At 34.1% G+C, this 16,951-nt stretch overlaps 2 protein-coding genes across 2 annotated transcripts; both read right to left on the bottom strand.

Moving 5' to 3' along the window:
• Positions 1-3,545: 3,545 nt before the first annotated feature.
• On the bottom strand, positions 3,546-7,879 carry LOC133206168 (G-protein coupled receptor 157-like). Its single transcript, XM_061342095.1, has 3 exons — positions 7,231-7,879; positions 5,739-5,944; positions 3,546-4,421 (listed from the first exon to the last, which is right to left on the bottom strand). The coding sequence occupies exons 1-3, from the start codon at positions 7,706-7,708 to the stop codon at positions 4,071-4,073; spliced, it is 1,035 nt and encodes a 344-aa protein (XP_061198079.1). The 5' UTR covers positions 7,709-7,879; the 3' UTR covers positions 3,546-4,070.
• A 561-nt stretch (positions 7,880-8,440) lies between these two features.
• Positions 8,441-11,621, bottom strand: LOC133172224 (G-protein coupled receptor 157-like). The gene is made up of 3 exons (XM_061307073.1): positions 11,144-11,621; positions 9,119-9,327; positions 8,441-8,967 (listed from the first exon to the last, which is right to left on the bottom strand). The coding sequence occupies exons 1-3, from the start codon at positions 11,613-11,615 to the stop codon at positions 8,617-8,619; spliced, it is 1,032 nt and encodes a 343-aa protein (XP_061163057.1). The 5' UTR covers positions 11,616-11,621; the 3' UTR covers positions 8,441-8,616.
• Positions 11,622-16,951: the final 5,330 nt, after the last annotated feature.

Genomic DNA, 16,951 nt, shown 5'->3' with positions numbered 1-16,951 from the left:
TTAATCTGACAAAAGAAAATTTCAACACTATAGAATACTTTTTTTTGGTAGCAAACCCCAATTATAAATCATCTACCTTAAAAATTGCCTGTTTGTCCTCTTTCGACAGACTGACTATAACATGGCCCGACTCAAAACTTTTTAATATCAGTGAAATGATTATTTTTTCTCATCCCGTCAACAACTATATTTATTTTAATTTTATAAACACCTTCAGTTTCAATAAATTTTGAAAATTAAGCAATGATGTTGAAAAATAGCCGGAATTTCCCCCCACCCTACCCACCCAATTTATTTCTATCCTGAGTCATGAGAGTGTAGACAAAGCTTTTTTGGAGATGTTTTAAATAGAACTATAAGAGTCAGGAATTGTGCCTTTTTTTTACACAGAAAATATTTTATGTTTTATTAATGATTTATTTTCTTTCCTCACTATTTAAGCACTGTTGCAGGCTATCAACTCCAGCTTAAATTTCTAAACCTCAGCAATCAATAACGGTCTATCAGCAAGTGATCTTTGACTCGAGCAAATTTGCTGCCACTTGTACAATTCCCAGCTAACATCGGTGTCAAGGATGCAAAGCAAGATATCTTGTGCACTGTCCAACATGAACAAAAGTCCTATTAATAAAATCATAACTTTTTAATAACAAATTGAATCATTCCTTAGATTATGGCCATACACTTTCCTGCTATTCGGAGAATAAAAACTACAGGTACTGTAAACACTGAGTTCACAAAAAGATACCTCCTTCTCCCAAATGAATATAATGGCAAAGTATATATTTTGCTTTGAGAAACCCCAAATATCTGTCCGAACAAAACGTAAAATAGGTGGTGCACAATGGCACTTTATATGACGATTCTTCGAAAGTCTCATTAATTTTTGTTCAGCGGTATAGGATGTGTTGCGGATAAGAGATGGGTACCCCCAAAACTATAGAAAGAATGGCAATATCAATGTTTTGCTATTGGAATCCCAAGTAACAGTCCAATCGAAATTAAAAATAAGAGGGGCACAATGGCACTATGTAATAAAGATTTTTTGATAGTTTCATTAAATTTTATTCGGTGGTACAGGAGGAGTTGCATATAAGAGATGGGTACCCTTAAGTGTAACGGGTATAGACGGACGCACCAATCAATATAATAAAGATCATGATTTGATTTCATCCTCCTCAAGGAGTTAGCTGTGACTTCTTCATTTTTGAATCTCATGGACAAGTACATTTTCAAATATCATTCGATGAAATCCATAAGCTCTTTGTTCATTACACATTTATACAGCATATGCTTACTCTTACTATATGCTACTAAATATTAATGGTCAAATTTATGCCACTGGTACAAGTAATATGTTATTATTATCTTGAAGGATAATTATTTGAGTCTAATAGGTTTTCAAATAAAATACTGCCAACCGAAAACCAAAAGATTTAAAAGCACGTTTTTTCAAGGTAAACCAAATATAACTATTTTTTAATCATGAATATCTTCGTAAATATATAGAATGTCATGGTCAGAAGGCGAGTTTACATTTTCCGACTTTTTTATTACTGTAAACGACACTAGGAAAATAACCTGTCTAGACGTTAGATATTCGTTACTCAGCCTCCAACTGCTGCTGGAACTCTTATCTCCTCACAGAGTTTTTATACGTAAGGCCAAGTAGTCTATGTTGGTGTGAGGGATTTAGCTTTGGAACCATCTAGTCCATTGCGTCACATTACAGAACTGAAAAGTATTTGCAAAGCCTTTTCTGTGTATCTGTACAGACGGTGGTCCTGATCATAGACTCACATTTCTTTCTGTTCAGCTCTCCACTATATGCATATTTCTCAGTGGAAATTATGATATAATTGGAGCAGTGAGGACTCCTCCAATGGCATCCTGGAAAAACCCACCAGAGCGGATTATGTCAATTCTTCATTTGGCTCTACAAGCAGTTGGATTGATGAGAAAGGAAACCTCAGCAGAAAGTGAGCAGAGGCTTAAATCAGCAAATGGACTGTTTCAGCTAAGGAAAGGATCCCACACATCGCCAGTAGATGGTGGACTCAATTGAACCAGTGAAGGTAACTAACAGATACAACGTACATAGGTTATTAAAAATCTTCTTGATTACGTGTTTAAAAAGGTGGATGTTAAATTTTGATGAATGGATTGTGTTTTATATATAGGGTCCTATTTCCGGGCTCTTTGGTTGTCTTAAACTGAAGGGAAAAAAACCAATTCAGGTTGTTTAAATCAGCTCTTGATAACCTTTAGGAAGAATTGTCTAATTTGGAAACCCACTTGTAGGAAAACGAAAACGTGACATTAAAAATAGTTTGAAGAATTGGTATGTTCAGGCATTATTCACCTTTCAACAGGTCCAAGAAAAAAAAAGAGTATTATTATACGAGATCTTCCCTCAAGTGGAAATGTCCTGTATACAATGTTTTCCCTTTTTTATTTAAAATAGGACACCAGTGCTATAAGTTATGGATGTGTGTACATTGTAGTCATTGCTTTTGCGTGTTATTTATTCCATGCACTCTGTGTAACTTTATATATAAGTAGAGCGTTTGCATCAGGACAGTGAACATTATAAAATTTCGTCAATCTTGATCTCTTGTTTATTAAATCTGTCTAGTTCTAATCCCATTTAATTAAAATGTCATTGAAACTGACATGCTGGATTACCATATTAACAGGTATAATTATAAAATTGTATATACTGTACATGTTTATTGAAACCTGCACTGCTGTTTTGCATTTTCTTTATCTCTTCTTCAACATGCACCATCTAGAATGACTAAAACATATTGAGAATGATGGTCATATCTGTGTGTATTCAATCTAAATTAATTCAAATAAATGCAATTTTAGCTTGTGGATTTTATTGAACAATGCTGTGTATCCAGGACATATTTTTTTTACTGTGAGGTAATGTTCTCTTTGTTCTATCATTATCTCATGTCATATGATTTTTATTTCATGAGGAGGGCACTATAAGTTCAGTAAGGTTTGTGGAATAGATACAACAAATGATCACTAACCTTCTTTGTTAGCAAAGCGAAGGCAAACTGTTGCTAGTAGTCATGGAATTCCATTTACTCCATCTGCACAAGCTTCCAAAACGGTGAAGAAAATAACTTGCATAGATTGTAAGAAACCTAGTCATATAGTCACTGTGGTAATACACTCAATGGATAGGAAATTGCAATTCTGACAAGGATTATTGGACTCTGTCAATTTTCTTGTGATGCTAAGCTTCAAGAATTTAAGCCAGAGGACCGTGATAGAGCTTCTCGAATCAGTGCTCTGTTGGAAAAAGTATGTTAAATCAAATTTTTCCTGTGGTTCTCCTTTTGAGATACTGTATTACAGTTCAGGTGAATTTCCTCCAGTTTGCTACTACTGTGGGGCACAAGACACAGATACTAAGGAAAGACAATATATGTCATGATTTTGCAGCATATAATCTACAGCCTCCATTGAAAAGGGAACACATTCTCAGAGCATGAGAGCCAAAAATGGAGAAAAAAAAACCAAACACTGTATACAATTTTATGTTCAGCTTTTTATTTGAACAAACTCTGAAAAAAAAGCTGCAATCTACATTTAAAATAAAGCGTACTTCGTTGTGTTTAGTACTTATGTAAATGTTAAATGTACGGTTTGGAATCACAGTCTCAAGCCACGGTCCGGAGTCCGCGAATACATGTAAATTAGTTCCCTCCTACCTGTGGCTGCTAGATCACATAAAGTATCGTAATCTTGAATAATTACGCCTCTATGGTGTGACATCATGTTAAACCATTGAAAATAAATGTTCCCATCATAATTGAAATCAACAATAAACAAAAGATGTTACGTAAACTTCCACTGGGTATTGAAAGGTTGCGTCAGAGTTCATTTTCCGACTATGCTTTACTCGCATTGGTCTTACAGGACTAATTTACCTTGTCTGTTAAAAAAAAAAAAACAATGAAACCTGAACCTTTGGGAGAACATAATCTTATTATCTCCAGAGTGTGCTTTTCCCACGTTGAATTCTGTAAGCTCTTATAAAAGATTATCATATTTTAATTAACTTCTGTATTAATCTCGGTAATCAAAGGTTTTCTTTCATCACGTGACTGACAACAGGCGCGGATTCGCTTCCATAATTCCCGCCTGACGTCAGTGTCCCTAATACAGAACAAGATGCAGTTACAAAAGGCCTGCGCACTATCACCAACACTCTGGATGTGTAGAAGAACCATGTCTGTCTGACCAAAGCTGTGAAGCAAGTCATGGTCAATCGCCTTCGTGACGGCCATGAAATAACGGGCAGTTCCTACCACTCGGAGAATGACAATGACAAAGAATATCATGATGTAGAGCTCGTCCTCTTCTCGTAAATGGTTTAGACTGCGGTCTTTGAATCGCATTTTCTGCAGTTAGAAAAAGGCATTTTTTCATTCAAGTGATTTATTGATTGAGTGTATAGAACTTGATAAACAAGACTAAACGAAATGTCACTGGCGTTAAGGTAATGTGCAACAAATCTGTGACTTGACAAAAGTCAATACAGTGTTAAGCTTCAAGACTTACAAGGCAAGCCTTACCGTGTGTACCGCGGCCCTTACTAATATAGCACTGTTCTATTATTCGTGTTTTTGTCCTGTTTACGATTCCATTCTTTACTGGATTTAAGGGATCGTTAAACAATATTCGTTGTCTTAACGTTTTACATTTGAGGTAGTTTTAATGGGCATGAGCTCTAGGTTGAGGGGACTTGAATTTCATCATTTTAATAGAGGGTTAGTTGTTCATTAAAAGATGCTAAAGTTTGCCTACCAAATGCTCATTAGAAAATACTGAGATTTTCAAAGATCGTAAGTACATGTAGTTTCGTCATAAGACTAAATCAATTTTGCAATGTACATGTATGTCCGACTTTGGCTTAACGTGGTACCCGAGCTAGGGACCTTTGGATTTTAGAAGTCTGGTAGAGGGGTAAATGCTCATTGTAAACGTTTTCCTGTTGGATGTCCACAAAGACTATAAATAATTACAAAGACACAATAGTTTTTCAATATGACCATTTTAGCGCCGATGCAAGGCCTGAGCCATGCACCGGGGGCCCTGAGTTTTACAATTTTGGCAAAGGCCTAATTGTCTACGATAATCGAGATGTAGCGCATTTTTTTTTGTGCGCAATAAATATACATTTTTTTCTATGGGTGGCACTGTAGCTGCAAAACTGTAGCTCTCTGCTTGAGAAAATTCGGACAGACAAAGCAGAGATGCTTTGTTTGTCCGAATTTTCTCAAGCAGAGAGCTACAGTTCTGCAGCTAGGTGGCACTGTAGCTCTCTGGAAGTCCATGTCCTATTTTTTTAAGACCAGCGAGCTACAGATCTGCAGCTATGCATTGGTTCATGGCGATGGTGACCGGTCGACCATGGATGCTTACTCCTCCTAGGCCCCGATCCCACCTCTGGAATTTCCAGGGGTTCGCGTTTCATGCAGTATTTCACAGATTCGTATAGTTTGTAATTATGTAGGTTTTTTTCCAAGATAGATCACTGTTCCTTATCTTCAACTTTTTCATTCATATAATGATATTATCCAGTCACCTAGTACTGATATCTTCTTGATAATGAGTTATGTTGCATATATATATATATATATATATATATCTTTAACATTTTATATATGATATGATTTATGAATGTTATCATAATTGCCAAAGTACATTAAATCTACCCTTTTAATCATGTAGAACTTCATAAGGATGTAGAAAGCCATGGTGAGAAAGTAAGTGAGGATTTCCCAGCCTTTTCCGGTAAATGTCATCCAGAAGATGACCTCTCCGGGTTTTAGACATCCCTTGATCCAACACCACGGTCCGCTGCTGATGGAGAAGTCTTCACCCAGAGCCTGCATAGAGGCAGCCAGGAAAGTTATAACCACTGAAAGAATATCAAAATTGGTATCATTATTTTGGTGTTTAATGAATATTATAATTTTATTTGAGTAATTAATGCCGTTTTCATATTAATTTTAAAATTGTCTTTATCGTTTTCATATTGGGCCATTCCAAGTTTTTTCTCTGTTTAGCATCCACCCATTTTTCAAAAACCTACCTACCTATTCGCTAAAAACGCACGAGACAAAAAATAAAACACAGACTTAGTAGTCATAAAAATGACGTCATTCAAGGGATTTGATTTCATTAATTTATTTTTCTTGTAGGAAGATCTATTCTTCAGCAAAATCAATGTATTAAATGCTTAAAATATACCTAATATGACATATTGTAGACAAATATTTAGAGAAATTGGGACAATTCAAAGATTTCGACAAGAAAAATCAATTTCAGGACTCCTGATTTTTGTTTGTTTTTTTTTTCTGATATGGAGTGTGAAAACCAAAGCGCACGCGGACGCTAAACATAGAAAAAACTTGGAATGGCCTTAATTTAAAATTGTCTTTATCGTTTTCATTTTAATTTAAAATTGTTTTTATCAAAGCTAAACAGGACACAACGAGGAAGACATCGATATGCCTGATAAACAAACTGATCAATTGATACATGATCAGTGGCGGATTTAAGGGGGGGGGGCGCCCCCGGCGCGCGCCCCCCTAAAATTGTCAAAGTTAGCGTAAATCATAGTTTCGTCGAGAAAATGTAAAAATTTCTACTTGGTAGACCTCATTTTTACCCTAAAAAATCTCTAGAATCCAGGAGCTTCCGGGGGCTTCGCTCCCAGTACCCCCACCAGGGTTTCGCCCTGGACCCACTGGGGGCCTCAGGGCGGCCCCCTGCCTACTTTTGGCGCCCCCCCCCCAACTTCAAATCCTGGATCCTCGCCTGATGATGATCATACCTGTCAACAGTGGTATTTTTAGAAATAAGAGAGGCTTTTTTTCATCGAGAAGAAGTTGCAGGTCATCTTTTTTTATTTTAAAACCTTTGTGCATTTTTATTAGCATTATTACAGATAAAGCTTTACATTTTATGCACGAGTTTTAGTACATTTTGTGAAGTTTATTTTTATTTGATTTATAAACAGATGTTTCCCTGACGTCAGTTTTATTCCTGTTTGCTCAGATAGAGAGCAAATATTTAAACGACTGATTCGATGAAAAGAAATCTGTGTGAAATTTTTAACCTCACTTTTGACCTTGAATATGAAGAGGCGTGGTCCATTACACACCAAAATACAGTTTACTATTGATAGATATAAATACTTACATGGTACTCCCCACGACACAAGATGATATATAACTTTAATGAAAAATCTTGACCATTCTCTTTGTGAAATTAAAGTCATGAGAATATGAACCATAATGATATTGGTCCAGAAGAAAGAGGCCAGCGACGAGAAAGTAGTGATGGAACTCTGTATGACACAGATCTGGTCCGTATGGGTGCAGTTCACAGCCATTTGATCACGTTTGTTGATGTATTCCGATTCATCTCTTAAGGTGTACCTGACGGCCCCCATGAGATTCCCCACGGCCGTCAGTAGGTCAGCTATTGTAAGATACACAAGGAGCCGCCGCGTCTGGTTTTTGGCCACGGTAACTATACAATAAGTCACAAAGATGACCACTGCTCCGAATATGGACAAGGAACTACTCACAATAGTACAGACCAAGACAGAAGCCGGGAGACTGACCGGATCGGGGTTCGTCTCGTTACTCCATTGGGAACTGTTGTTTGCAGACATACTTCCGAGATGTAAAACGTACTTTCGATTTAAAAACGACAGTTACATGTAAGTTTAGTCACGCACTGACGCTTTAAGGGTTTATACTCCTGTCACTCAAAGCACTTGTAATTTATGGAGATAATTTGTAAACCGAGCCGCATGATTTTTTTGGAAAGAAATGCCGACATACTGATATGTTTGGATTTCATTGACTAAATCTGAACACTCAAGTTAAATTAGAATTTAGGTCAGGCTCCAGGTCTAGCTTTTAAAACTGTTTGTCCTTGACGAAGAATAACATAATATTACATTTCCATGTGGTCTTCTAGGTACTTAAGGTAGACTTTGATATTTGATATTATTTATAAAAGCCCGGATGTATAGAAGCCTCTATATATATATATCTTTCATATGTAAAGGTCCTTAACCTTGGCAAAACTCACTACGACTTTTTCTACAAATACTTAGCCAAATAGACTTTGTACGATGTATGTCTGTCTTTTTGTTTGTCACATTTTAACATGTTCATCCTTCTCTCCAGAGCCTTAGCTTTAAATTTCAAACAAATATGCCACAGATCATCTTCGTTAAAAGATTATGCAAATTTAGCTGGAATTCATGTCCTAAACTTCTTGGGATCACTGTTGGTAATACAATATATAAGGGTAATCGCATTCATATAGCATTATCAAACTTTGTATAGGATCAGTATATTTAATACAAGTACATATGTATATATATATATATACAACTATGAACTTTTTCAAGTCATGACTTTGATTAATGTAGGTGAAAATTAAGGGATGTATTTGGCAGTAGTCTTGCAGTACTAACATTCTGTCGACATGTAGGTGTCTATTAAAGTGGTGAAGTTAATAGTAGTCTTACAGTTTCGCCATTCTGTCGACATTGACAAATATAGGTGTCTAATTAAGGGGCGAAGTTGGCAGTAGTCTTTCAGTCTCATCATTCTGTCGACATTGACATGCATGTCTGATACTGTTAACTAGACCACTGCGAACAACTCCGTCTCTGACACAAAAGAGGATACAGTTACAGAAAGCTTGTCCACTATCGCCGATACTCTGAAGGTAAAGCAAAACTTTGTCGATAGTGCTAAATGTGACAAGTGAGTTGTTGGTTAGAGTTTTGTGGTAAGCGATGAAGAAGCGACCAGTTCCGAAGATCCTTAGAGGAATAAGGACGAGGAAAATCATGGTGTATAGCTGATCCTCCTCACGAAGATTGTCATTGCTTCTCTGTCTGAAGGAAAGAATCTGAAACAAAACATATATTCAAAACATTCCACCCATTTCTATTGTTACTCTATAAGCACTACATTAGTTGTAAACTTAAAGGAAATGTTGGTTGAAAAGTTTGTTTCAAAAACATCCTAAGCACAGAAAAAAATCTCTATATGAGCTTTACCTGTCTCCGCCAAAGTACAAATTTAATCAACAGATAGAATGCTGTTGTCAGAATGTAAGTAGAGAGTTCCCAGAATTTGGCAGTCACAAACATCCATGTGACCACTTCTGATGGGGGGAGACAACCTTTGATCCAGCACCAGGGTCCTGTACTAATAGAAAAATCTTCTCCCAGAGCACCGCAGAAAGCTGCCGTTAATGTTATTATCACTGGAAAATAAGATTTAAAAATTAAATAGGCTAGTAACAAACCTAGTCCTCGTCTAGAGACCTTTTCCAAATTTACCCTAAAATATAATTACAAGATGGAATCACCTTAATTGCAGTACAATTAATAAGAAATAACTCATTGATTAAACAAGGATTTTATTGATTATTTTATTTTCTTGTCCAATTTATTTCATTTAATAGATATAAGAATGACCAATTGCTAAAGGCCTTTTATATGTGTATTTCTTTTTTTAAATTTTACTTCTGGTATACAATACAAACAGTACAAATAATATTACAGCTACATAATGAGTCAAAACCATGTGTTTCTTTTAAGATAGCTGTATCATAAAACGAGAGATTTATGAAAATTATGAGTATAGCGAAGATATGACAAATAAACTGTACTGTAAAGCAAGAAACGACTGTACGATATACATGTAAGTGCCAGGAAAACAAAGGTTGTATCTACCGCTGTTGTCCTACATGTCAAGGTCACGCCACTTTTCTTTTTAGCGTAAACTTGTAGACAGCATTCAATTGGAGGATGCAAAGGTGAGAAATTTGTTCTAATAATCTTTTTTTAAAGACTGTATCAAAATTCTTGGTCTACCTACATTAATTTTTTTGGTACTTGAGACTTTGGTAACTTCTTCAACTTTTCTGCGCACGCGTACAATAAGGAGGAAGAAGTAAGACAACATTTTCGTATTGGGCCTACAAAAATTTATTTTTTTCTCCATAAAAGTAGATTTTTTTTAGGTTTCGAAATCTGTAATTTTCTGAAACCTTATACTTTCAGTAATTGAACAAAATTTGCATGGGTTAAACAAAAATTCTATGTTTGTCAATTTTCCCGTTTGTGCGTCACAGTGTTGCTTTAAAAGTACTTTATATAAATGTACAAGAATATACCTAAGAAATTATAGTAGCCATTTGAATTTTTCAAATGCAAAAATTATTCTAATGCAAGAAGTACTCTTTTTAATCGCTTGTTCTCTCTTGAACTGGTTAATATTGATACAAATCTATTATTATGTGGTGATGTTAATTTGCCTTTATAGATAAATAGCAGTATTTTTGCTGCTGTTCATAAATTTATTGAGGAAACATGTAGATTCTCTAGTTGATATGTTATTTAATTGCTTTTTTTCACTTGTATTAATTGTTATAAATGTATTTTTCTTTTAATTTGCATGACATATTGTAATATATAAAGAGAGGAACTTAGTAAGTTGTATAAAACTTGTTTCCAATCCTTTTGATGTACTCAATAAAATATGTTCAAAACAATTTTTCAATATTTTTTTGCATTTAATTTACATGTGCTGTGTTTTATAACTTTACCTCAAAAGAAGGTGCATTGTTTAACATGTTTTGATTTGTTATACTTAATTTATTCAAAAATTTTAAGTCTACGAAACATTTTATGTTAACTTTATATATTTTCAAAGCAATGAAGGAAATAAAACTATTCAAGAAGTGTGTTTACCGATTACATTAAAAAAAAAAACCCAATAACAATACTTTTCTATTGTTGACTGAAAAGAAAGCATACCACATTCAAAATTAAATTTTACATTTTTTGAAATCAATTAGATGTTGCATATATCTTCTTTTTCAAAACAAAAAAAACATTATTTTGTCTTTGGATTCTTTTTACTATATAAACATATTCTTTTTATTACAAAGTAAATTTTGCATGAATTAATATTTTATTTGAAATTTTTTTTATCTAAAGCTAATTTGATTTTTTTAAATAAATATATTTCCTGACTACCACTTCTGTGATTAATTAAAATAAGTATAAACTTACTAGGTACACCCCACGATATTATGTGGAAAATGACTCGTTTGTAGAACCCTGTCCACTCCGTTCTTGTGTAGAGTGTCATTAGAATATGCAGCATGATAATGCATGTCCAAAAGAAAGATGCCAATGTAGAGAATGTGGTAACAAAACTCTGTATCACACAAACACTATCCGTGTTACTACAGTCCAGCGCCATATTCTCTGCTCTGTTCACGTAATCATCCTCGTCTCGATGAAAATATCGGATGGAGCCGATTAGATTCCCAAGACACGTTAACAGGTCAGCTATGGTTATGTACACCAGTAGTCGCCGGGTCTGATTTCTTGCTTCCTCCACCGCGTAATACGCCACGAAAATCACCACCGCTCCAGCCACAGAGAAGAGGCAGCTGACCATCGTTAAAACAACCACAGCTGAAGGAAGACTGTCCGGTGCTGTGATATTGCTTATCACGTAAGGGCTGTCGGTCGACATTCTTATAGTATATGAAAAGTTCTCAACTAAATATTGTTTTGAAAAGTCCTACTTTCGTTTTAAGTAATTGCTTGTATGATAACCCTTTCGCGTTTCAAGGTGGTTAAGGTATCAGTGCTTTACAAAAGACGCGTATTGAGAAGGAAATATCCATAATAAGGAAAACAAACCCTTTTGTATTCACCGAAAACCTATTGTATAGACAGCAAGAGTGTACATGTGATATCAATGCTGGTGTCTTATATTATAAATGCGCGAAGTCTTTTAAACCTCGCTAGTCAAACCTCGTTATCTCGAACTCGATAGGACCGGAGATATCCGAGAATTCGAGGTATTGAGTGTAAAACATTTAAAGAATAAGTGGTTGGGACTTCAAAATCACTTTTACATATCCATGGTATTTGAGATATTGGTGATCGAGATACCAAAGTTTAACTGTACTTTGTTGCAATATTGGTAACTAATCAAAGTACTGTAAACACTGATAGACGGTGGAATGAATGATTTTGTTTTGTTTTGTTTAACGTCCCTCTCGAGAATTTTTCACTCATATTGAGACATCACTATTGCCGTTGGTGGGCTACGAATTTAGGTCTATATTCAGCACTCCGGGCCATTGAGTAGTGAGGGATCTTTATCTGACCAGCACTTACTGCGACACGGCACCTCGGTTTAACTGTCTCCACGTCCCGCAGTGGGATTCGAACCCGCTACGTAAGGATCGACTCCTCTAGAGCAAATGCTAACCACTGCGCCACACGGCGACTGGCATTGAATGAGATAAAATATTATAAGAATCTGTAAAATGATATGAGGGAAATTATAAAAAGTTTATTGCAATTTTTCACGATACATGTTTTTTTAATAAGCAAATTTAATAAGTAAATTTATATTTCCGTAGTATAATGAGGGCATGTATTAATTGAAGTTGTAAATGTATTGCATGAAATTTTCTACATTATATCTAATATAAAATAAGAATTGAATAAAAAAAAAAACTATCCTGAAATGCCAGAAACGAAACTTCGATCATTTCAGGGTTTTTTTCCTATATGTACTATTGTGGTGTACAGTCATAACGGCAAATTTAAAAACGAAAACATATTTTTGGATGATGGACAGATTGAAATTATATATTCAAATAATGGATTTTGGGATGTTTTAGTATTTTTTCCCATAAATTAATGCTTAAATTGTCAAAACCAGTTTACCCTAAATGTTAAATCATAAGGGAATCAAGGTTCCTAATATACTCATGTAGTGACCGAACATTTTTATTCTAAGATGCATGTTTTACAAAAATGTTTAATGAAATCGTGATGTTTTGAAGTTAGAAATTTTGACTTTATAATTTCAAATCTTTACTCAGTGATCAATAATCAAATTTTGCACCCCCCCCCCCGCCCAAAAAAAGAAAATATGAAAATTTTTTCGCAACTTATTGGAGAAGTTTTTGAAATTTTGAGTAGAATTGAACCCACAATATTTTTAAATAAAAACTTACTTTTCATAAAGTATATGGTAAAAAGGGAAATGATAAATCACTTTCGGCCATGTACTGTAGATTGTGCGACATAAATCATATGCAGAAAGATAATGAAATAGACTTTATCCTTGGATTCCCATCTTTGCCAAATTCCCTGGCTGTAATTAACTTATTTCTAAAAGTTTGAAAGACTTCAGGAATTGTACAGAAGTCGTACTTCTTTGTCTGATATATACTGTTCGAAAAGAAAAAAAAAAGAAGAACAGAAAAACAAAATATTTGTCAGCCTCTATTTCTCCATCGTCTCAAGCCACGGTGCGGGAGTCCGCATATAGCTCTCTTCAGAATGGGGAGAAGATCGTATATTTTGGCCGTGGTTTATGACGATGCTATTTCTCATACGGAATCTTAATATGCACTGACCCTGCTTATTGCTGCTAGTCATTGCGCAATGCGAAATTTAATTTGTGAACACACGCAGGAGAAGACCGACCTAAATTAAGCCCACTGAATTTGCAAGAAAATCCTAATATTTAATGCACGTGCATTTTAGTACCTTTTTTCTTACACTTTTTAAAGGGTAAATTTTATTCGAGGCACGATAGAATTTTCAAATACAAATGAAATATATTGTTAACTTTTGTCTGTCACAGTCTTTTTAATTATAACTTTGATAAATTAGCATTCGTTCAGTAGTTTTTGTGTCCGAGATAATTAGGCAATGGCTTATTATTATTATTATTTTTTAGATAGAACCGTAATAAACTTTGCAAATTTTATGGCATCGTATCTGCCTCTAACAACTCTTTTATTAACTGATTATCGATAAGATGTCGTGATCTTTTTTCTCTTTCCGAAAAATATATATATTTCTAATATATTATCGTCAACAGATATTAGAAATTCAAACAATTAAAAGACATCGTAAAATTACTGTTAACTTTAAAAGTTTTATTGTTTAAAAATTATACAAAACGTCTCAAATAAAACATTTATAAAAACGCAATTCCGGAACAAGGAATGTGCAGTCCTCGAATCATATTGTACTTTTGGAATTGGAGGAATTTGAAGATCGACGCTTTCCTAGCATGGAGTATCTCATAATAAGGGAGTATCAAATTGGGAACGTCTCGTAATTACCGTTTGTCGCAAACATGTAACTAAGAAACCACCGTACGTTTGTTTAGCAATTATAATTATTTGATTTCAAAGTTAAAATGTGAAACCATTATTCTCAAATTGTGAAACCATTATTCTCAAATATTTTTCCCTTACACATTCTGATTATTAATTAATATTATTTAAATTTTACATTAACACAACGTTAAAAAGAGGCATGTGACTTCTGTAGTTTGCATACGAATGCACGAGTCAGTCTGTGTAGGTCGGCGTAATTTAATGAATAGTCATGAAGCGAGAAATATCGATAACGGCAAATGTCAGGAATTAAGCTTTGTGCCCATCAACAAAATGTCATTGAAATAACTTGAGAGTATTTGTTAACTATGTGCATTTTATTTTCAAACACTGAATCAACCCTATTTTCATTATTTTGACTCTGCAAAAATCGCCGCTAGGGTCCCCGTGATTTTACACTGTTGTTATTTATAGGCCAAAAGCAGCAGCAATAGCCCGTGCCTATAAATAGCCACCGTCTAAAAATTAGTCCAAGAAGGACAGGAAAACAATACATACATAGAAAACATTGAATGTTACTAATTCAGGAAATGAAAAGGAACACAACGATAGGAAAATAGTTTGAATAATTATACCTGATTGAAAGAATTTGGATTATTTTACTATGAGGCTCTCAAGCATAATGTATTTTTATTCTGTTTTTCTATAGACTATCAATGACCGTCACGGTGCAAAATCGAAAAGCCCCCGTACCCCTTTTCCAAGTTTTGTTTTGAATCAATTACAGTTTACTCTTGCCGAAAGTTGTACATGTTCAGGTAGAATATATAGAGAAAAATGATACTTTTATGCAACGTGAAGTAGAAATCAAAATTTACGTTAAAAAATGAAGTCTAAAGGTTTTCTTGCGTATCTACACTAAAAAGGAAATTAAACTGCATTTTCCCCCTTGATCATTTGAATTTCACGCGCGGCGTATGGAAAATTAGTGCAAATCCCCTAAAAGTGAATATTTATCTTGACCACACAACGGTCTATTTTCGATGCATCAGAATAAATGAAATTAATGAAAATTGGAGAGCAAACAACAAGCTTGCAATTACAATTGTTAACATTATTCATGCATAAATAATTTCAAGGTCATTAACAGAAGAAATTGGCTTATCAGAGAAGAAATGCTTAAGGTCAAGATCTAGAAAATGAAAGGTGCCTACAGATTTCTCAAATTTGAGCAATAAATTCCTTTATTGATGTTTTATAACTTAAGCTTTGTCAAATAGTGTGTTTCGGGACATAATTTGTAGGTAAACAAGATGAAAAATCATATTTTAAACTGTCATTTTCAATATGAAATTAAGAAAACCAGTCATGAATATGGAAGTTTTTTGATTATCAGACAAAGGAAATGTATTCATATTGCCTACAGTCTCTCAGAAAACGGTAATTTGTTTGTTCTTGGCCTCTTCTTTGAAATAATATCAAATTTAATATAGGTATCGGGATTACTTTTCATATGATTTCAAATTGAATTCCATGAAATACTTTATTTTCCTCATAATTCTATTAGAGCCGTAAAGTACGGGAAAAAGAAAGATGAAATGGATTATGATGTCATAATGGATCTAGCACCAAAATGTTAGTCTAAAGTCATTTACTAGATCTTGACCTTAAGTGAATTTCGTTTAATGAAGTTTGGAATGAACAACAATTAATGCAGCTACCTTGAAAGTCAATTCAATTCTTTGAAAGTCATTGATAAAGGATTTCATATCAGGCTAAACAAGAAATATTTGCTAAACTTGAAAGTTCAAAGTAGAATTCTTCTTTTCATATCTAATTGATGAATTTTATATACAGTATTATCTAAGAATATCAATTCCTGCTAAGTTTCAAAAATGTAAATCTAAATTATCTTCACACGTTTTAAGCATTGAAACTGGAAGGTACAACAAAACCATCAAAGTCCACAGGAATTAATTTTAATGTCAACGTTGTTTTATGTTAGTATGTCCTGTATGTAAATGCAGATTATGGTAGAAGAATTATTTTTTTTTTTTTAAAAGCTTGAATAAGCCATCCATGTATTAATTAGTGCAGTTGTTCAATATATTAGAATTGCACATAAATCCGGATAAATCCTAATAAAGACAAGATAATGAAATCCAGCGATATGTTCAAGTGGCAGAAGATGACAAGGCAACTCCTGAAATAAATGCACAGCAAAAATACAGTATACACTGGACTGCAAGAAAATTAATGTTTGTTCGTTGCGAGTGTTGCAAGAAAACGGATGAGAGAGAGAGAGAGAGAGAGAGAGAGAGAAACTTACATCTGCAGATGTAAAAACTATAAAACGTAAACCTTGGAATTTGTATTCAATTCTCGTGACTTTGGTCAAAATTGGAGAAAATTTACTTTCATGTATTATTCTTAGAGTATATGATAATTGGCGGAAATTGAATTGAATTTGCAATGTAAGCGTAGATTGTATGGCATGTTAAACATTGCTATATTCGATCTCTTCCTTTTGTATTGTATAATTTTTATTTGTATTGAATAATTTTCCATTTTTATTCTATAATTTTCTATTTGTATTCTATAGTTTTCTACTTGTATTTATATTTTTTGTATTCTATACTTTTTATTTATATTCCATATTTCTCCATTAAAATCATATAAATTTCAGTTTGCATTGTATGATTTTCCCCTTTGC

The sequence above is a fragment of the Saccostrea echinata genome, unplaced genomic scaffold (assembly GCF_033153115.1).
Source record: "Saccostrea echinata isolate AGI-Se365-2 ecotype Australia unplaced genomic scaffold, CSIRO_AGI_Sech_v1 ptg000054l, whole genome shotgun sequence".
NCBI lineage: Eukaryota > Metazoa > Mollusca > Bivalvia > Ostreida > Ostreidae > Saccostrea > Saccostrea echinata.
Note: the sequence above shows the minus strand (reverse complement) of the source record. Positions and strands in the feature narration are given on the sequence as shown.